The 14,199-nt window shown below is 43.0% G+C and overlaps 1 protein-coding gene across 9 annotated transcripts in view; it reads right to left on the bottom strand.

The window, feature by feature from the left end:
• LDB1 (LIM domain binding 1) overlaps window positions 1-14,199 on the bottom strand; it is a 228,660-nt gene that overhangs the window by 36,257 nt on the left and 178,204 nt on the right. For all 9 annotated transcript variants that reach the window (XM_073595473.1, XM_073595477.1, XM_073595471.1 and 6 more), the window contains exons 2-3: window positions 9,222-9,324; window positions 1,424-1,468 (exon numbers count right to left, since the gene is read on the bottom strand). In XM_073595473.1, the coding sequence (XP_073451574.1) occupies window positions 1,424-1,468; window positions 9,222-9,324 (148 nt within the window). The remainder of the gene's footprint in view (window positions 1-1,423; window positions 1,469-9,221; window positions 9,325-14,199) is intronic.

The raw sequence follows: 14,199 nt of genomic DNA, 5'->3' as shown, positions 1-14,199 counted from the left end.
ATCGGCCACATAAAGGAGACATGATAACAAAAAAAAAATCTAATTTTTATTGTAGAGCTAGCTAAAATATTCAGAGAAAGGTTAAAGTACCCCAACAAAGGGCAAATTTAAAAAAAAAAAAAAAAAAGAAATTTTTTTATCCAACATGTCTCCTTTCTGTGGCCGATAAAGTCCCTCATTGTAGGGTACTGGGGTGTATACTCCGGTAATCTCCTAAATCTTTGCATGTATTTTTGGATGAGGCCAGGCGGTGGCGTCGCTAGGGGGTGGCTTTCGGGGCTATAGCCCCGAATCTGGGGCCCATAGCCTTGAGTCTCTGCAGGGGTCTCCAAGGGGTGGGGAGGCTCTCTGGGGACCCCGATGCAAGGGGGAGGCTCTCTGGGGACCCCGATGCAAGGGGGAGGCTCTCTGGGGACCCCGATGCAAGGGGGAGGCTCTCTGGGGACCCTGATGTAAATGGGGGGCTCTCTGGGGATATACACACCCACACACGTATATTACTGTATATACATGTGTATGCCTGCCCAAGCTTATGACTTTCTTTACTATGCTGCTATGGGCTCCAGCCCCCAGATCTTTTGTAGACCTAGCAACGCCCCTGAGGCCAAGTCTATATAACTTTTTTTTCCCCATCAGCTTTCTTAACTTTTTGCCATTTTTCATCCTTTAATTCTAATTTTTAAATTTTGTCACCATTCGTTACATTGCAGCCTTTTTTGTTTCCTTTTATAATTATTATATTTTCTATTATACATATTTTCATTACTTTTTAATATGTTTGCTTATATATTTTTCAATCTTCATTGTACATATGTACATATTGCTTTTTAAATCCTAGCTTTGATACTTCTGACATCTGTTACTTTGTATATTCACATGGTGGCATATTTCTCTTATAATATATATATATATATATGCAGTGTTTTTATCTGCTTGTCAAGTGGTCAGGATACTAATACTAATCACATTACTCTCCCCCTATGATAGGTGGGGGGGTCCTATTAAAGGAGTGCGGATTTTGTTTTCCTTAGGCTTTGACGAAGCATGACAATTGTGTGAAACGCGTCAAACTTTATGCATGCTTGTATCATTTTAATAAACTCTGTTGAACCCGCGGTGGTGTGCAGCTGAATTCTTTTTGTCTTCACTACTGCACTCAAAAGGGGCCGCTCTCTGGAAGACATCACTTCTGGAGTCATACACACGACCACAAGGGGGCGGTACGGGGTGCACGAGCAGCCAGCTAAAAACTTCCCCCTGGACTGACGGCGGCTACATACTGACAAACAATGAGATGTATCTGCACAGGCGGGGATGCGGCAGTACTTGTGGACAGATGTACCCCCCCCCCCCCCCCTCTTGAGCGCCCGCATTCTGACATACAAAGAAAATCAGACATTTTAGAGGCGGAGAAAGTCCTCACCCAATCCCAGGCTCCAGGTACGTTGGCGGATACATCGGAGTGGGTCTACAAGATAGAAGAAGAGACATTGTAATTAGATGAGGAGTAGAGCCTCTTTCTACTGAGAAAAGATCGGATTGTTACATTCACACACACCGGGCTATTATTATTGTTATTTGGCTCCGTTCCATTTGTTTAGATGCAGCATTCGTTATTCCGGATAATTAGGAGCTTTGAATAAATTCGTATTCGTTACGTTCACTAACAGCCAAATTTGAAAGGAAATTCCAATACCTATAATTGAATAGTAAGTTAATATTATTTATTGTTTCGAATTTTCTTCCTTATTTCCGAATTTCCGAATTACGATCATAACGAATGAACCGAAAAAAAAAAAAGAATGAAACTAAAACAAATTTTTCAGCAGTGCACACAATCTGGCGGTGGACCAGATGGTCCCCAGCCATCTCTATGACCCTGGGAGGCCAGAAGCAACGTCATGACATCACTTCCGGCACTGGAAAGATGCAAACACTGCCAGGTTTTTGTTTTTTTTCCCCCTGGAAAGCAAAGATTAATTTTCTTTTGAATTTTTTTTTTTTTTTTTTTTTATCTCATGCTTTCCAGGGTAGAGGCGATATCTGCCATCTTATTGACCACGAATGTCTCCATAAAGAGGAGCGGTCATCATTATTTCTATCACAAGGGATGTTAACATTCCTGGTAATAGGAATAAAAGTGATAAAAAAGTCACTGTAAAAAAAATAAAATAAAGATAAAATTTTATTTTATTTTATTTTTTAAATGTTAAAGCGCCCCGTCCCTCCGTGCTCGCACGCAGAAGCGAACGCATACGTAAGTCGCGCCCGCATATGTAAACGGTGTTCAAACCACACGTGTGAGGTATCGCCGCGATCATTAGAGAGCGAGCAATAGTTCTAGCACTAGATCTCCTCTGTAAATCAAAACATGCAACCTGTAAAAAAATTTAGAGCGCCGCCTATGGAGGTTTTAAAAGTACTGTAATTTGTCGCCATTCCCACGAGCGCGTGCAATTTTAATGAATGACATGTTCCGTATCTATTTACTCGACATAACATTTTTCACAATATACAAAAAATTGAGGTAAATATGTATTTTTTATTTTTATTTTTTAATTAATTTTTTTAAAAAAAATTCATTCATTCATTTTTTTTTTAAAGTGTATTTTTTTCCAAAACAATTGTATTTGAAAAACCGCTGCACTAAATCCGTGTGACATAAAAAATTGCAACGATCGCCATTTTATTCCCTAGGGTCTCTCTGCAAAAATATATATATGTTTGGGGGCTTGGAGTCATTTTCTAGCAATAAATTATAATTTTTACATGCAAGAGAGGAATGCAGAATTGTCCCGGTTTGGAAGTGGTTACGTTTATATTTGGCCAGTTATTTTTCTCTTACAGAGATCACTACTACAGTCTGATCATTTCCCCCAAAACAGTCACCTTCATCATAAAAAAAATTAAAAAAAAAATAATATAATAATAATAATAATAATAATAATAATAAAAACTGCCTCTGCAGGTAGGGGCATCTGTAGATAAAAAAAAAACTGTGCAGCTCTGACTAAAGTTGGATAATGTCTTAGCTATAGGTGTAGGCCTTTTACGTAGCTCCTAAAGCCTGGCTGAAAAACTCCCAGAGTTGGCGTTCCCCATCCTGCCTTGTTGCTAGGATGTTGCCAAGACACTCCCAGCCAATTCCAACCCCTTACATGCACTCTGCAGGCAGGAGGAAGCATTTCCTTAGTCTTCTCTTTCCCTCAGTGATCAGACCAGTGGTGGTCAACTCTCTTGATATGGGGGGCCTCAAGTGTGGCCCCCGACAACATAGGGCCACACGTAAAATTCAGCAAATATTAATTATCAGACGACACACAACAAGATATAGTCCAAGACTATGAGCATATAGGAGATGGTCAGAGACTGCAGACGTAGTACAGGAGATGATCAGAGACTGCAGACATAGTACAGGAGATGATCAGAGACTGCAGACATAATACAGGAGATGATCAGAGACTGCAGACATAATACAGGAGATGGTCAGAGACTGCAGACATAATACAGGAGATGGTCAGAGACTGCAGACATGATACAGGAGATGGTCAGAGACTGCAGACATAATACAGGAGATGGTCAGAGACTGCAGACATGATACAGGAGATGGTCAGAGACTGCAGACATGATACAGGAGATGGTCAGAGACTGCAGACATGATACAGGAGATGGTCAGAGACTGCAGACATGATACAGGAGATGGTCAGAGACTGCAGACATGATACAGGAGATGGTCAGAGACTGCAGACATGATACAGGAGATGGTCAGAGACTGCAGACATGATACAGGAGATGGTCAGAGACTGCAGACATGATACAGGAGATGGTCAGAGACTGCAGACATGATACAGGAGATGGTCAGAGACTGCAGACATGATACAGGAGATGGTCAGAGACTGCAGACATGATACAGGAGATGGTCAGAGACTGCAGACATGATACAGGAGATGGTCAGAGACTGCAGACATGATACAGGAGATGGTCAGAGACTGCAGACATGATACAGGAGATGGTCAGAGACTGCAGACATGATACAGGAGATGGTCAGAGACTGCAGACATGATACAGGAGATGGTCAGAGACTGCAGACATGATACAGGAGATGGTCAGAGACTGCAGACATGATACAGGAGATGGTCAGAGACTGCAGACATGATACAGGAGATGGTCAGAGACTGCAGACATGATACAGGAGATGGTCAGAGACTGCAGACATGATACAGGAGATGGTCAGAGACTGCAGACATGATACAGGAGATGGTCAGAGACTGCAGACATGATACAGGAGATGGTCAGAGACTGCAGACATGATACAGGAGATGGTCAGAGACTGCAGACATGATACAGGAGATGGTCAGAGACTGCAGACATGATACAGGAGATGGTCAGAGACTGCAGACATGATACAGGAGATGGTCAGAGACTGCAGACATGATACAGGAGATGGTCAGAGACTGCAGACATGATACAGGAGATGGTCAGAGACTGCAGACATGATACAGGAGATGGTCAGAGACTGCAGACATGATACAGGAGATGGTCAGAGACTGCAGACATGATACAGGAGATGGTCAGAGACTGCAGACATGATACAGGAGATGGTCAGAGACTGCAGACATGATACAGGAGATGGTCAGAGACTGCAGACATGATACAGGAGATGGTCAGAGACTGCAGACATGATACAGGAGATGGTCAGAGACTGCAGACATGATACAGGAGATGGTCAGAGACTGCAGACATGATACAGGAGATGGTCAGAGACTGCAGACATGATACAGGAGATGGTCAGAGACTGCAGACATGATACAGGAGATGGTCAGAGACTGCAGACATGATACAGGAGATGGTCAGAGACTGCAGACATGATACAGGAGATGGTCAGAGACTGCAGACATGATACAGGAGATGGTCAGAGACTGCAGACATGATACAGGAGATGGTCAGAGACTGCAGACATGATACAGGAGATGGTCAGAGACTGCAGACATGATACAGGAGATGGTCAGAGACTGCAGACATGATACAGGAGATGGTCAGAGACTGCAGACATGATACAGGAGATGGTCAGAGACTGCAGACATGATACAGGAGATGGTCAGAGACTGCAGACATGATACAGGAGATGGTCAGAGACTGCAGACATGATACAGGAGATGGTCAGAGACTGCAGACATGATACAGGAGATGGTCAGAGACTGCAGACATGATACAAGAGATGGTCAGAGACTGCAGACATGATACAAGAGAGGGTCAGAGACTGCAGACATGCTATAGGGCCACAGGTTGGGCATCAGGGGATCAGACTGCGCATTGCAACTTTGTAGCAAATCAAGCAACAGTATCTCTTTTCAAAAAATCAACACCATTTATCCTTTGCTTAGGCAGGAGATGAGGTAATCAGTCTGCTGCAGGCATGGGGAAGCAATTCCTCAATCTCCCTTCCCTCAGTAATCAGACTGCAACATTGTAACTTTGTGAGACACTTCAGCGGGGACGGGTTTGTTTTAATCATCTGTGAACAAAGTCTTTAACCCCCCCCGTTCACACTGATGCGATTCGTCATGGGATTTCACAGTTCCAATCGCAGGACAAGGCACCCCCCCCCATTGCTCTCAATGGAACTGTCCATATCACTGTGACTCATGTCGCAGCGACTTTGAAAAAGGTTCCAGCACTACTTTGTTCCGATTGCAATAAAATCAGGAGGTGCAAATCACACTGACCTGCAGCGTTAAAATCATGCTGAAGTTGTTGCCGAGGTTAGTGGGGGGGGGGGGGGGGGTGTCTATTGTTGCTGGGAGGAATCTATTGTTGCCAGGGGTGGTCTATTGTTGGGGGGAGGGGTCTATTGTTGATAGGAGGGGTCTATTGTTGCTGAGGGTATTTTTTTTTTTGTGGGGGGTCTACAGGATTGTTGCTGAGGGCATTTCTTTGGGGGGGGGGGTCTAGTGATGCTGGGAGGGATCTGTTGTCAAAGGAGGGTCTATCTACAGGATTGGTACTGAAGGTAACAAGACACTGGTCACCGTCCACACCCATAACTGGCCTTCACAGTAAGGAGCACATGGAGGGCATATACATACATACAAGAAAAGGACAATTCCATAGCTCAACTCACCAACCAGTCTGCTGACCAACCAAATTTACCTGTCTAACCGTATGTTAAAAGCAGGGGTTTTGCTCTTGCTGGGTGTCCAGTGTGTGTCCTGTCCCTTTAAGGGGGCTAGGGCGGCCTCCAGGCTCACCTGTCTCACACCTATCCATTCAATGCATGTGCTTCCACTGTGGAGACACTTATAAATTTAGTGTTAGGACTGCAAGTAATACAGGGTGCCTTGACGAGGCCTTGCAGCTTCCACATGCGTTTGCAAATGTGTGCTAACTAAACCCCTGCTTTTAACATACGGTTAGACAGGTAAATTTGGTTGGTCAGCAGACTGGTTGGTGAGTTGAGCTATGGAATTGTCCTTTTCTTGTTGGTACTGAAGGTATTTTCTTTGGGGGGTCTATTGTTGCTGGAAGGAATCTATTGTTGGGGGGGGTATATTGTTGCTGGAAGGAATCTATTGTTGGGGGGGGGGGTCTATTGTTGCTGGAAGGAATCTATTGTTTGGGGGGGGGGGGTCTATTGTTGCTGGAAGGAATCTATTGTTGGGGGGGGGGGGGGTCTATGGTTGCTGGAAGGAATCTATTGTTGGGGGGGGGGTCTATTGTTGCTGGAAGGAATCTATTGTTGGGGGGGGGGGTCTATGGTTGCTGGAAGGAATCTATTGTTGGGGGGGGGGGGGTCTATTGTTGCTGGAAGGAATCTATTGTTGGGGGGGGGGGGTCTATGGTTGCTGGAAGGAATCTATTGTTGGGGGGGGGGGGGGTCTATTGTTGCTGGAAGGAATCTATTGTTGGGGGGGGGGGGGTCTATGGTTGCTGGAAGGAATCTATTGTTGGGGGGGGGGGGGGGGGGGTCTATTGTTGCTGGAAGGAATCTATTGTTGGGGGGGGGGGGGTCTATGGTTGCTGGAAGGAATCTATTGTTGGGGGGGGGGGGGTCTATTGTTGCTGGAAGGAATCTATTGTTGGGGGGGGGGGGGGGGGTCTATGGTTGCTGGAAGGAATCTATTGTTGCCAGAGGAGGGGGGTCTATTTACAGTATTGGACATCCATGGACATCCTCCCGGCAATTAAGGTCCGCACTGTAGCCGTCTTTCAGCTATAACGCGGGAGGCAAGTAATACTGGTTTGTTATTTTTTGTTATTTTTGCTTAACCATTTGTAGACCTGTCCACATTACAATGCTTTATTTTCTCCCTGGTCTTACCAGAATATGGGCCATTAACTTTATTGCCCTCTTCCTGGTCTGTTTCTGAAGTGAGAATTTTGCCCCCCCCCCTTAACCAGTCAACCCTTATTACCTCCTGATCTGATGATTGGAATGCACCCCCCCCCCCCCCATTCCTATCAATATAAATCTAAGCATCTTTTGGAGGAAGGCATTTGCAGCTGGGGCTCCCTCTGTAAGGGGCTCTCTCTATAAGTGGGGCTCTCTCTAAGTGGGAGCTCTTCTGACTCTGCACTTCAGCGAATGAACACAAGAAAACACTTTGAAAACCACCACATAGTCTTCAGGGGACCTCGTTTACCCCTTCAGCTCTTTCTCCTTGTACTTGTAATTTTTTTTTTTTTTTTTAAACACACTTTGACCAGAACAATATAAATGGTACAATGGTAACATCGTATGAAGGAAGGTCTCCCTGTGGTCACACATTTGAACAGTCCCAGGACTCCAACCAGGTCATGCCCCCAACGCGTTTCGCTCCACCCCTTAATCATGGGGGTCATGGTTACATGATAGTAACATTGTACTACTTTGGGGAAGTGATCCGTGTTTTGTTTTGTTTTTTGTTTTTTTGTTTTTTTACACACACATTAGGTTTGCTTATAGCAATGGATTTCATAGCCAAGCATTTTACTGAATGAAAATCCATTCAGTTGGTTTTGTTGTGATTAGATGTGAGTAGCCTTGTCTGCATCATGTGATCACTGTGACCAATCACAGCTAACAAGACAATTGTACACAATGGATGGCATAAAAGGAAGCCATCCATTGTTTACAGCCATCGTGTGACCTGCTGTGATTGGCCACAGCTGATCACATAGCACAGATTGCCTGCGATTGGCCCTGTCTGTACCATGTGATCACTGTGACCAATCACAGCTAACATTAGATGGCATGAAAGGAAGCCATTCATTTTGTACAATTGTCACGTGACCTGCTGTGATTGGCTACAACGGTCACATGGTACCAGCAGCAGACCAGTACAGTAACCAGTCAGCGGCTGTGTCCACAGTCGGGAGGACGCCATATGACGTCCACCTGGATCAGCAAGAGGCCAGCTCAGCCTTGAATTGACTATAGGCTGGGTGGGAAGTGGTTAATAAATACCTTATTTCAGGCCCAGTGACATCATCACTGGGTCTCTGTGCTTGTCTATGCAACACATGCAGATCATGGCTTGTGGGAGGGGTCGGCAGGACTCTGTACATGGCTTCAGCGCTCCTCTCAAGAGTCCTCAGTCCTGATGCAAGCAGTAGGGCCGGCTCCTGGGAGGAGTTATGCAAATATCAAACTGCCTCGATTGGGTGGGTGTCAGTCTGGAGGAGTGGGCGTTCCTATGCAGGCTGAATTTGCGTAGCCAACGCCCACATGCAATTATGAGCTTTTTGAAGTCTAATGAATGAAAGGGGCAGGCCCAGGGACAGTCTGGCTTGGGGGGGGGGGGGGGGGATCGATGATACTGATGTCCTCCAGCCACCTAGAAATGAGGTAGGCATCGATTTGCTGCAGCGTCTAATGCACATGGTGAGAAGCTCACAGTGTGTGGTAAAATCAGTCCAGGTGAGGAGCCTGCCCAATGGAATGAACGAAACGCGTTTGCAAATCGCACCATTAGGCGCGTTTTGTTTACGCTGCTTTTCTCCTGCTAGGAGAGCTGGTCACACAACCAGTGCATGAAGTCTAAGTTTCTTTATGGTCATCTGGTGATCCTGCCAAGTAAAACACTTCCTGTCCTGGGGTGACAACGCTCACTGCGCTGCATCTCTGGAGAGCAGCGTTGTCACCCCAGGACAGGAAGTGTGTTAGGACTACAGTACCCTTCCCCCCCCATAAGCATGAATAGTAAAAAGTTATGATCACAGGATATGCAGAGGAATGTACCTACCCCACATCCCGATCCAGCATTGTGCCCGGGTGGAAGGGGGGAAAGGCGTTGCCGTTCGGGGGCTCCTTTGGCGAGTACAGCTTGAACGACTTGGAGGAACAGCCTGCGGGAGAAAAAAAAAGGGAACAGCCGGAGTTAAACGATGACAACGGGGCAAAGACAAAAAAGGTAGACATGTACACTGCCGGAAAATTTGTTCATTTTCGTTACATTCGTTCCCCCCCCCCCCCCTTTCATTTTTCGGGTCATTCGTTATCGCAATTTACAAATTCGTAAATTCATAAGTGCATAATTTCATAAATTCATAAATTCAAACATTCATAAATTCAAACATTCGTAATTTCATATATTTGTATATTTCTTAAATTCGTAAAATCCGAAAAGAATGAAAATACGAAAATTCTGAACAACCAATAATAACTATTAAATTATAGGTATTGGAATTTCCTTACAAATTTGGCTGTTTGTGAATGTAACGAATACGAATTACCCGAAGTTACAAATTATCCGAAATAACGAATGCTGCACCTAAACAAATTGAATGAAACAAATAATAAAAAGTTTTTATTATTATTGTTATTATTAATTCATTACCTTCCATTCGTTAAGATACAGCATTCCTTAGTTTGGAAAATTCGTAACTTCGGATAAATTTGTGTGCGTTACGTTCACTAACAGCCAAATTTGAAAGGAAAATCCAATACGTATATTTAATAGTTATTATTTCAGATTTTCGAATTTACCAATTTATGAATATACGAATATGCAGAAAAATTCGTTAAACGGGTTTTCCTTAATTCGGATATTTCCAAATGAACAAATTTGTTGAAATAAGTTAAAAAACAAAAATTTGGAACAAAACAAATTGCCCATGAATAACAAAAGGCAACTTCGAATTCTTTACACAATGTATCTGAATGTTACAATAACCAAATATTGTACACATTTATGTTAACAATGTATCTATGCTGTACACTTGTTCATTCTGAACATTTCAATAAAACTTTATTGTGAAAAAAAACGACAACATTCTCACATGTAGTCAGATCTGCTTGAACCGAGACTCCGCATTCATTTCCTGTTCAGGCCGTGTGCACACATTAACCACTCGACTACCGGGGCTTTTTGTTAAAAACTTTTTTGAACAAAAATCTGCATTTTTTTTGCTCAAAATTACCCCCCCCGAAGTATATATTGTATGATAGCAGGGACCCTGGAGAATAAAATGGTGGAAGTTGCAATTTTTTATGCTGCATGATATTTGCGCAGTCATTATTCAAATGCAATGAGACAATACAGTAAAAATAAAATGTCAGTGTAAGCAAACAAGTCCATTTTTTTCTTTTTTAAATTATAAAAGACTTGGGTCGCATCGAGTAAATAGATAGATACCAAAAACGCGTCACGCCTTAAAACCCATCCAAAAAAAAAATGAAAAGCATAAGAGTCTCTGCCTGCTAAAAAAAAAAAAAAAAAAAAAAAAAAAAAAAAAAAAAAATCACAGGATCCGCCCTAGTGATGCAATACAAGGAAGAGCGACCAGCCAATCGCATGTGAGGAAGAGCAATGGGCCAATCGAGAATAGAAGAGCAATGAGCCAATCACAAGTGGGAGATTTGGGACTTGTCTCCGCCCCTTTTAGAGAACACAGAGCCAAGTATTTTTTGGTGCCAAGTAGTTTGTATTAAATTTGCTAAAAAAAAAAAAAAAAAAAAAAAAAAAGAAAGGAGCAGTAAAATAGATCCTCGGCGCAGCCAGCAAAAATGAACAAATATATAAAAAGTCAAATTTACCTTTAAGGAAAATAAATAAAAAAAAACTTAAAAAGGGAAAAGGAAGATGGGAGAGAGCCTTTGATCAGTGAACACAACAAACCCCATGGTTGAAAATAAAATAAAACCCAAACAGCTACAACTTCCTACATTTGTCAATTTTTTAAATTTTTTTTGCTTCTATGACTGAGGTGTAAACACACACACACACACACACACACACACACACACGGCCTACAAGAGGAGATGAAGAAATCTTTGATGTACATCCCTACAGGAGACAGAGCCGGGGTGATCCCCCCCCCCCCACCAAGTGACCCCGGTCCTTTGTTCCCTGGCAGGGTGGCATGTTGGGGACACAAGTCCTTCTGCCTCTTTTGTCTCCTCCTCTATAGAGAATTCCAGTCTTTGCCCTGTGTGGCAGAAGCGGCCGTCACCTCACCGGCGGATTAAAGCGGAAAGCCCCGGGCCTCGGGCCCCTACATTGGGTTAAATGGCAACTTCAATGGTGATTTTTGTCTGGCAAACATGAAACCTAAAAGAGGCGGCTGCAGATATAGGACAAAGATTTGTCCTCCCAGGACCAATCATCGATCTGGAAATGGCTTCCTGAAAACGTGAAGATAGAGGACAACATCTGGCGTTCAAGCTCCGCAAATCGGCATCGCCAACTGACCAACAACAATGGACGACTTAGAATTTAAACCAAAGTCAATACCAACAGCAGAATAAAAATAGCAAAATAATAATAATTATAAACAATATATATATATATATATATATATATATATATATATAGAGCACCGAAACCGATACCGGAAATAGATCTTCCTTGATACCGAAAGTGACCGTTTTAAAAAATATTTTTATACAGGAGATGGTCAGAGACTGGAGACATGGTCAGAGACTGCCGACATGATACAAGAGATCAATGCAGCCTCACCAGTGCCCATCATATGCAGCCAGCCAGTGTCCCCAGTAGCGCAGCCAGTGGGATCACCCGTCCCATTGGAAGGGTGATCTGTCTATCAAAGTGCCCGGACAAGGGGGAGGGGCTGTATGTGACGGCGCGCAGCGGGGAACACACAGCTATTGAAATGAAAGCTGTGATGCTCCCGGCGCTGTAATCAAACAGGCGCCGGCTCTCCTCTCCTACGATATAGGAAGCCCCTCTGATAGGCGGTACCAGGGGCGGGGGCGGAGTCCCTCCCCAGGCCCCGCCCCATTCGGTATCGGCAAAACTTATTTCGGCTTTTTGCCGAAAGGGCCATTTTCGGCCGATATGTTTCGGCGGCTGAAATTTCGGTGCATCCCTAATATAGATATCGCTATAGAGATAGCTATAGGGATCGAGATAGGGATCGAGATAGAGAGAGATAGATATATATATATATATATATCCCCCTATCTCTATAGCTATCTATCTATATCTATCCCACCACCAACATAAAAAAAAAACCTTCCTTATACAAGACCTTAATTCCCACCATGGAAGGTGACGAAGGACGGTAATGAGGCAAGTGTGGGACAAGTATACGTTGTTTAAAAGGTACACTAATCCTATTAGATTGTAAGCTCTTATGAACAGGGCCCTGTTAACACTCTTGTATTTTATTGTAACTGTACCGTTGCACTTAAGATTGTAAAGCGCTGCGCAAACTGTTGGCGCTATATAAATCCTGTATAATAATAATACATTTAGAGTAACTATCTCATTAACAGATGATACTTTGGGGGGTCTATTTATAAAACATTTGTGCATGCTCAACAAATTTGAGCTAGAATTTTTCTAAAACAGATTAATTCCTATATCATTAGGTCCATCTAGTGGCCAAAAGCGGCATAGTCCTCTGAAATACCTCTATAAGGAAATATACAGCATTTTGGCCACAAGATGGAGCTGATGAGCAAAGGAATTGATCTATTAGAAAAGTTAAGGCCAAAAAATTGCTGAGCAGGCACGGATGTATGCGACATTCATTCAACGAATGCTTTATAAAATGGACCCCTAAGACTAGCCTGTGAAATGGATAAATACCTTTCTAGCGGGTAGCGACCTAACATTATTAAAAGGTATTGCAGATCTTCGGCAAATATTAGGTGTGTCCAATACCTGGCCCCTCTCTGTTAATTGTAGTTCATCCCGCTACAGCCCCCGCATTACTACAGGGATATATAGGCCAGCAGGAGGAATCAGGTGTTGGGACTCACCTGAAGTGTCCGATACCAGAAACGGCCAGGTATGTATTCTATATTCTATTACAAGGCGGTATTGGAGTTTGCATGAGAAGTTAGCGACAGGATCCCTCCATCCGGTCCCCAGGTCAAAAACATTTCAACATAGAAGGGGGGGGGGGGGGGTGGTCACATGCTCCCCTATATGTATCCACCTGTAACAATGATAAGATTTTTTCGGTGTATGGTTTTCTATAATAGCTGTACATGGGGCAGTCAGATTTCCTCATTACAGGAATGGCTTTGCTTCCTTCTGACACCACAGATCAGGTCTGTCTGATCGAAAACAACAGAATGTCTGTGGTCTTTAATAATGTCAAACACCCACAATGCACCTGGCAGCCAAAGACCGTATGATCATTGCCTGGCATTCAGAGCCATCACAACAAAAATCAGCTTTTTTTTTTTTTTGTTTTTTTTTTAATACACCAAAAAGATGTTTTTTTGTTCATTAAAAAGTATTTATTTCATTTTAATTATTTTAAAAGTATACAATTTTATTTATTTATTTTTTTAAGTTAAAGTATTTAACTAAAAGTATAAATTTTAAACTAGAAAGTATATATTTTAACTAAAAAGTAGAATTTTATTTACTAAAATATTATAACTTTTTTTACTAAACATTATATATTTTATTTAAATTATAACTAAAAGGGGAAGCTTTTTTTCCCCCTATTTTGGATATACTAAGGGAAGGTATAACCCGTCAGGTTTATTTTTTTCCATCCTTTTCCCATTTCGGGGAGATTTTCCTTCACTTCCTGTCCCATAGCCAAAACAGGAAGCGAGAAGAAATCCCTCCAATGTGAGAGAATTTCTGTGATGTCACCAGACCTAGTGTCCTCATTGGAAGATATCCCCACTTTTCCTGTTTTGGGGACAGCCCAAAATTTGGGATTTTCTTTCACTTTTGGAGCCAATAGTAAAACAGGACTCATAAGAGGGAGAATCTCCTAACGGGGACACAGACT

Source organism: Aquarana catesbeiana, linkage group LG08, assembly GCF_042186555.1.
Source record: "Aquarana catesbeiana isolate 2022-GZ linkage group LG08, ASM4218655v1, whole genome shotgun sequence".
NCBI classification, from domain to species: Eukaryota; Metazoa; Chordata; class Amphibia; order Anura; family Ranidae; genus Aquarana; species Aquarana catesbeiana.
The sequence above is the reverse complement of the archived record's forward strand: the minus strand, read 5'-3'. Positions and strand labels throughout refer to the sequence as shown.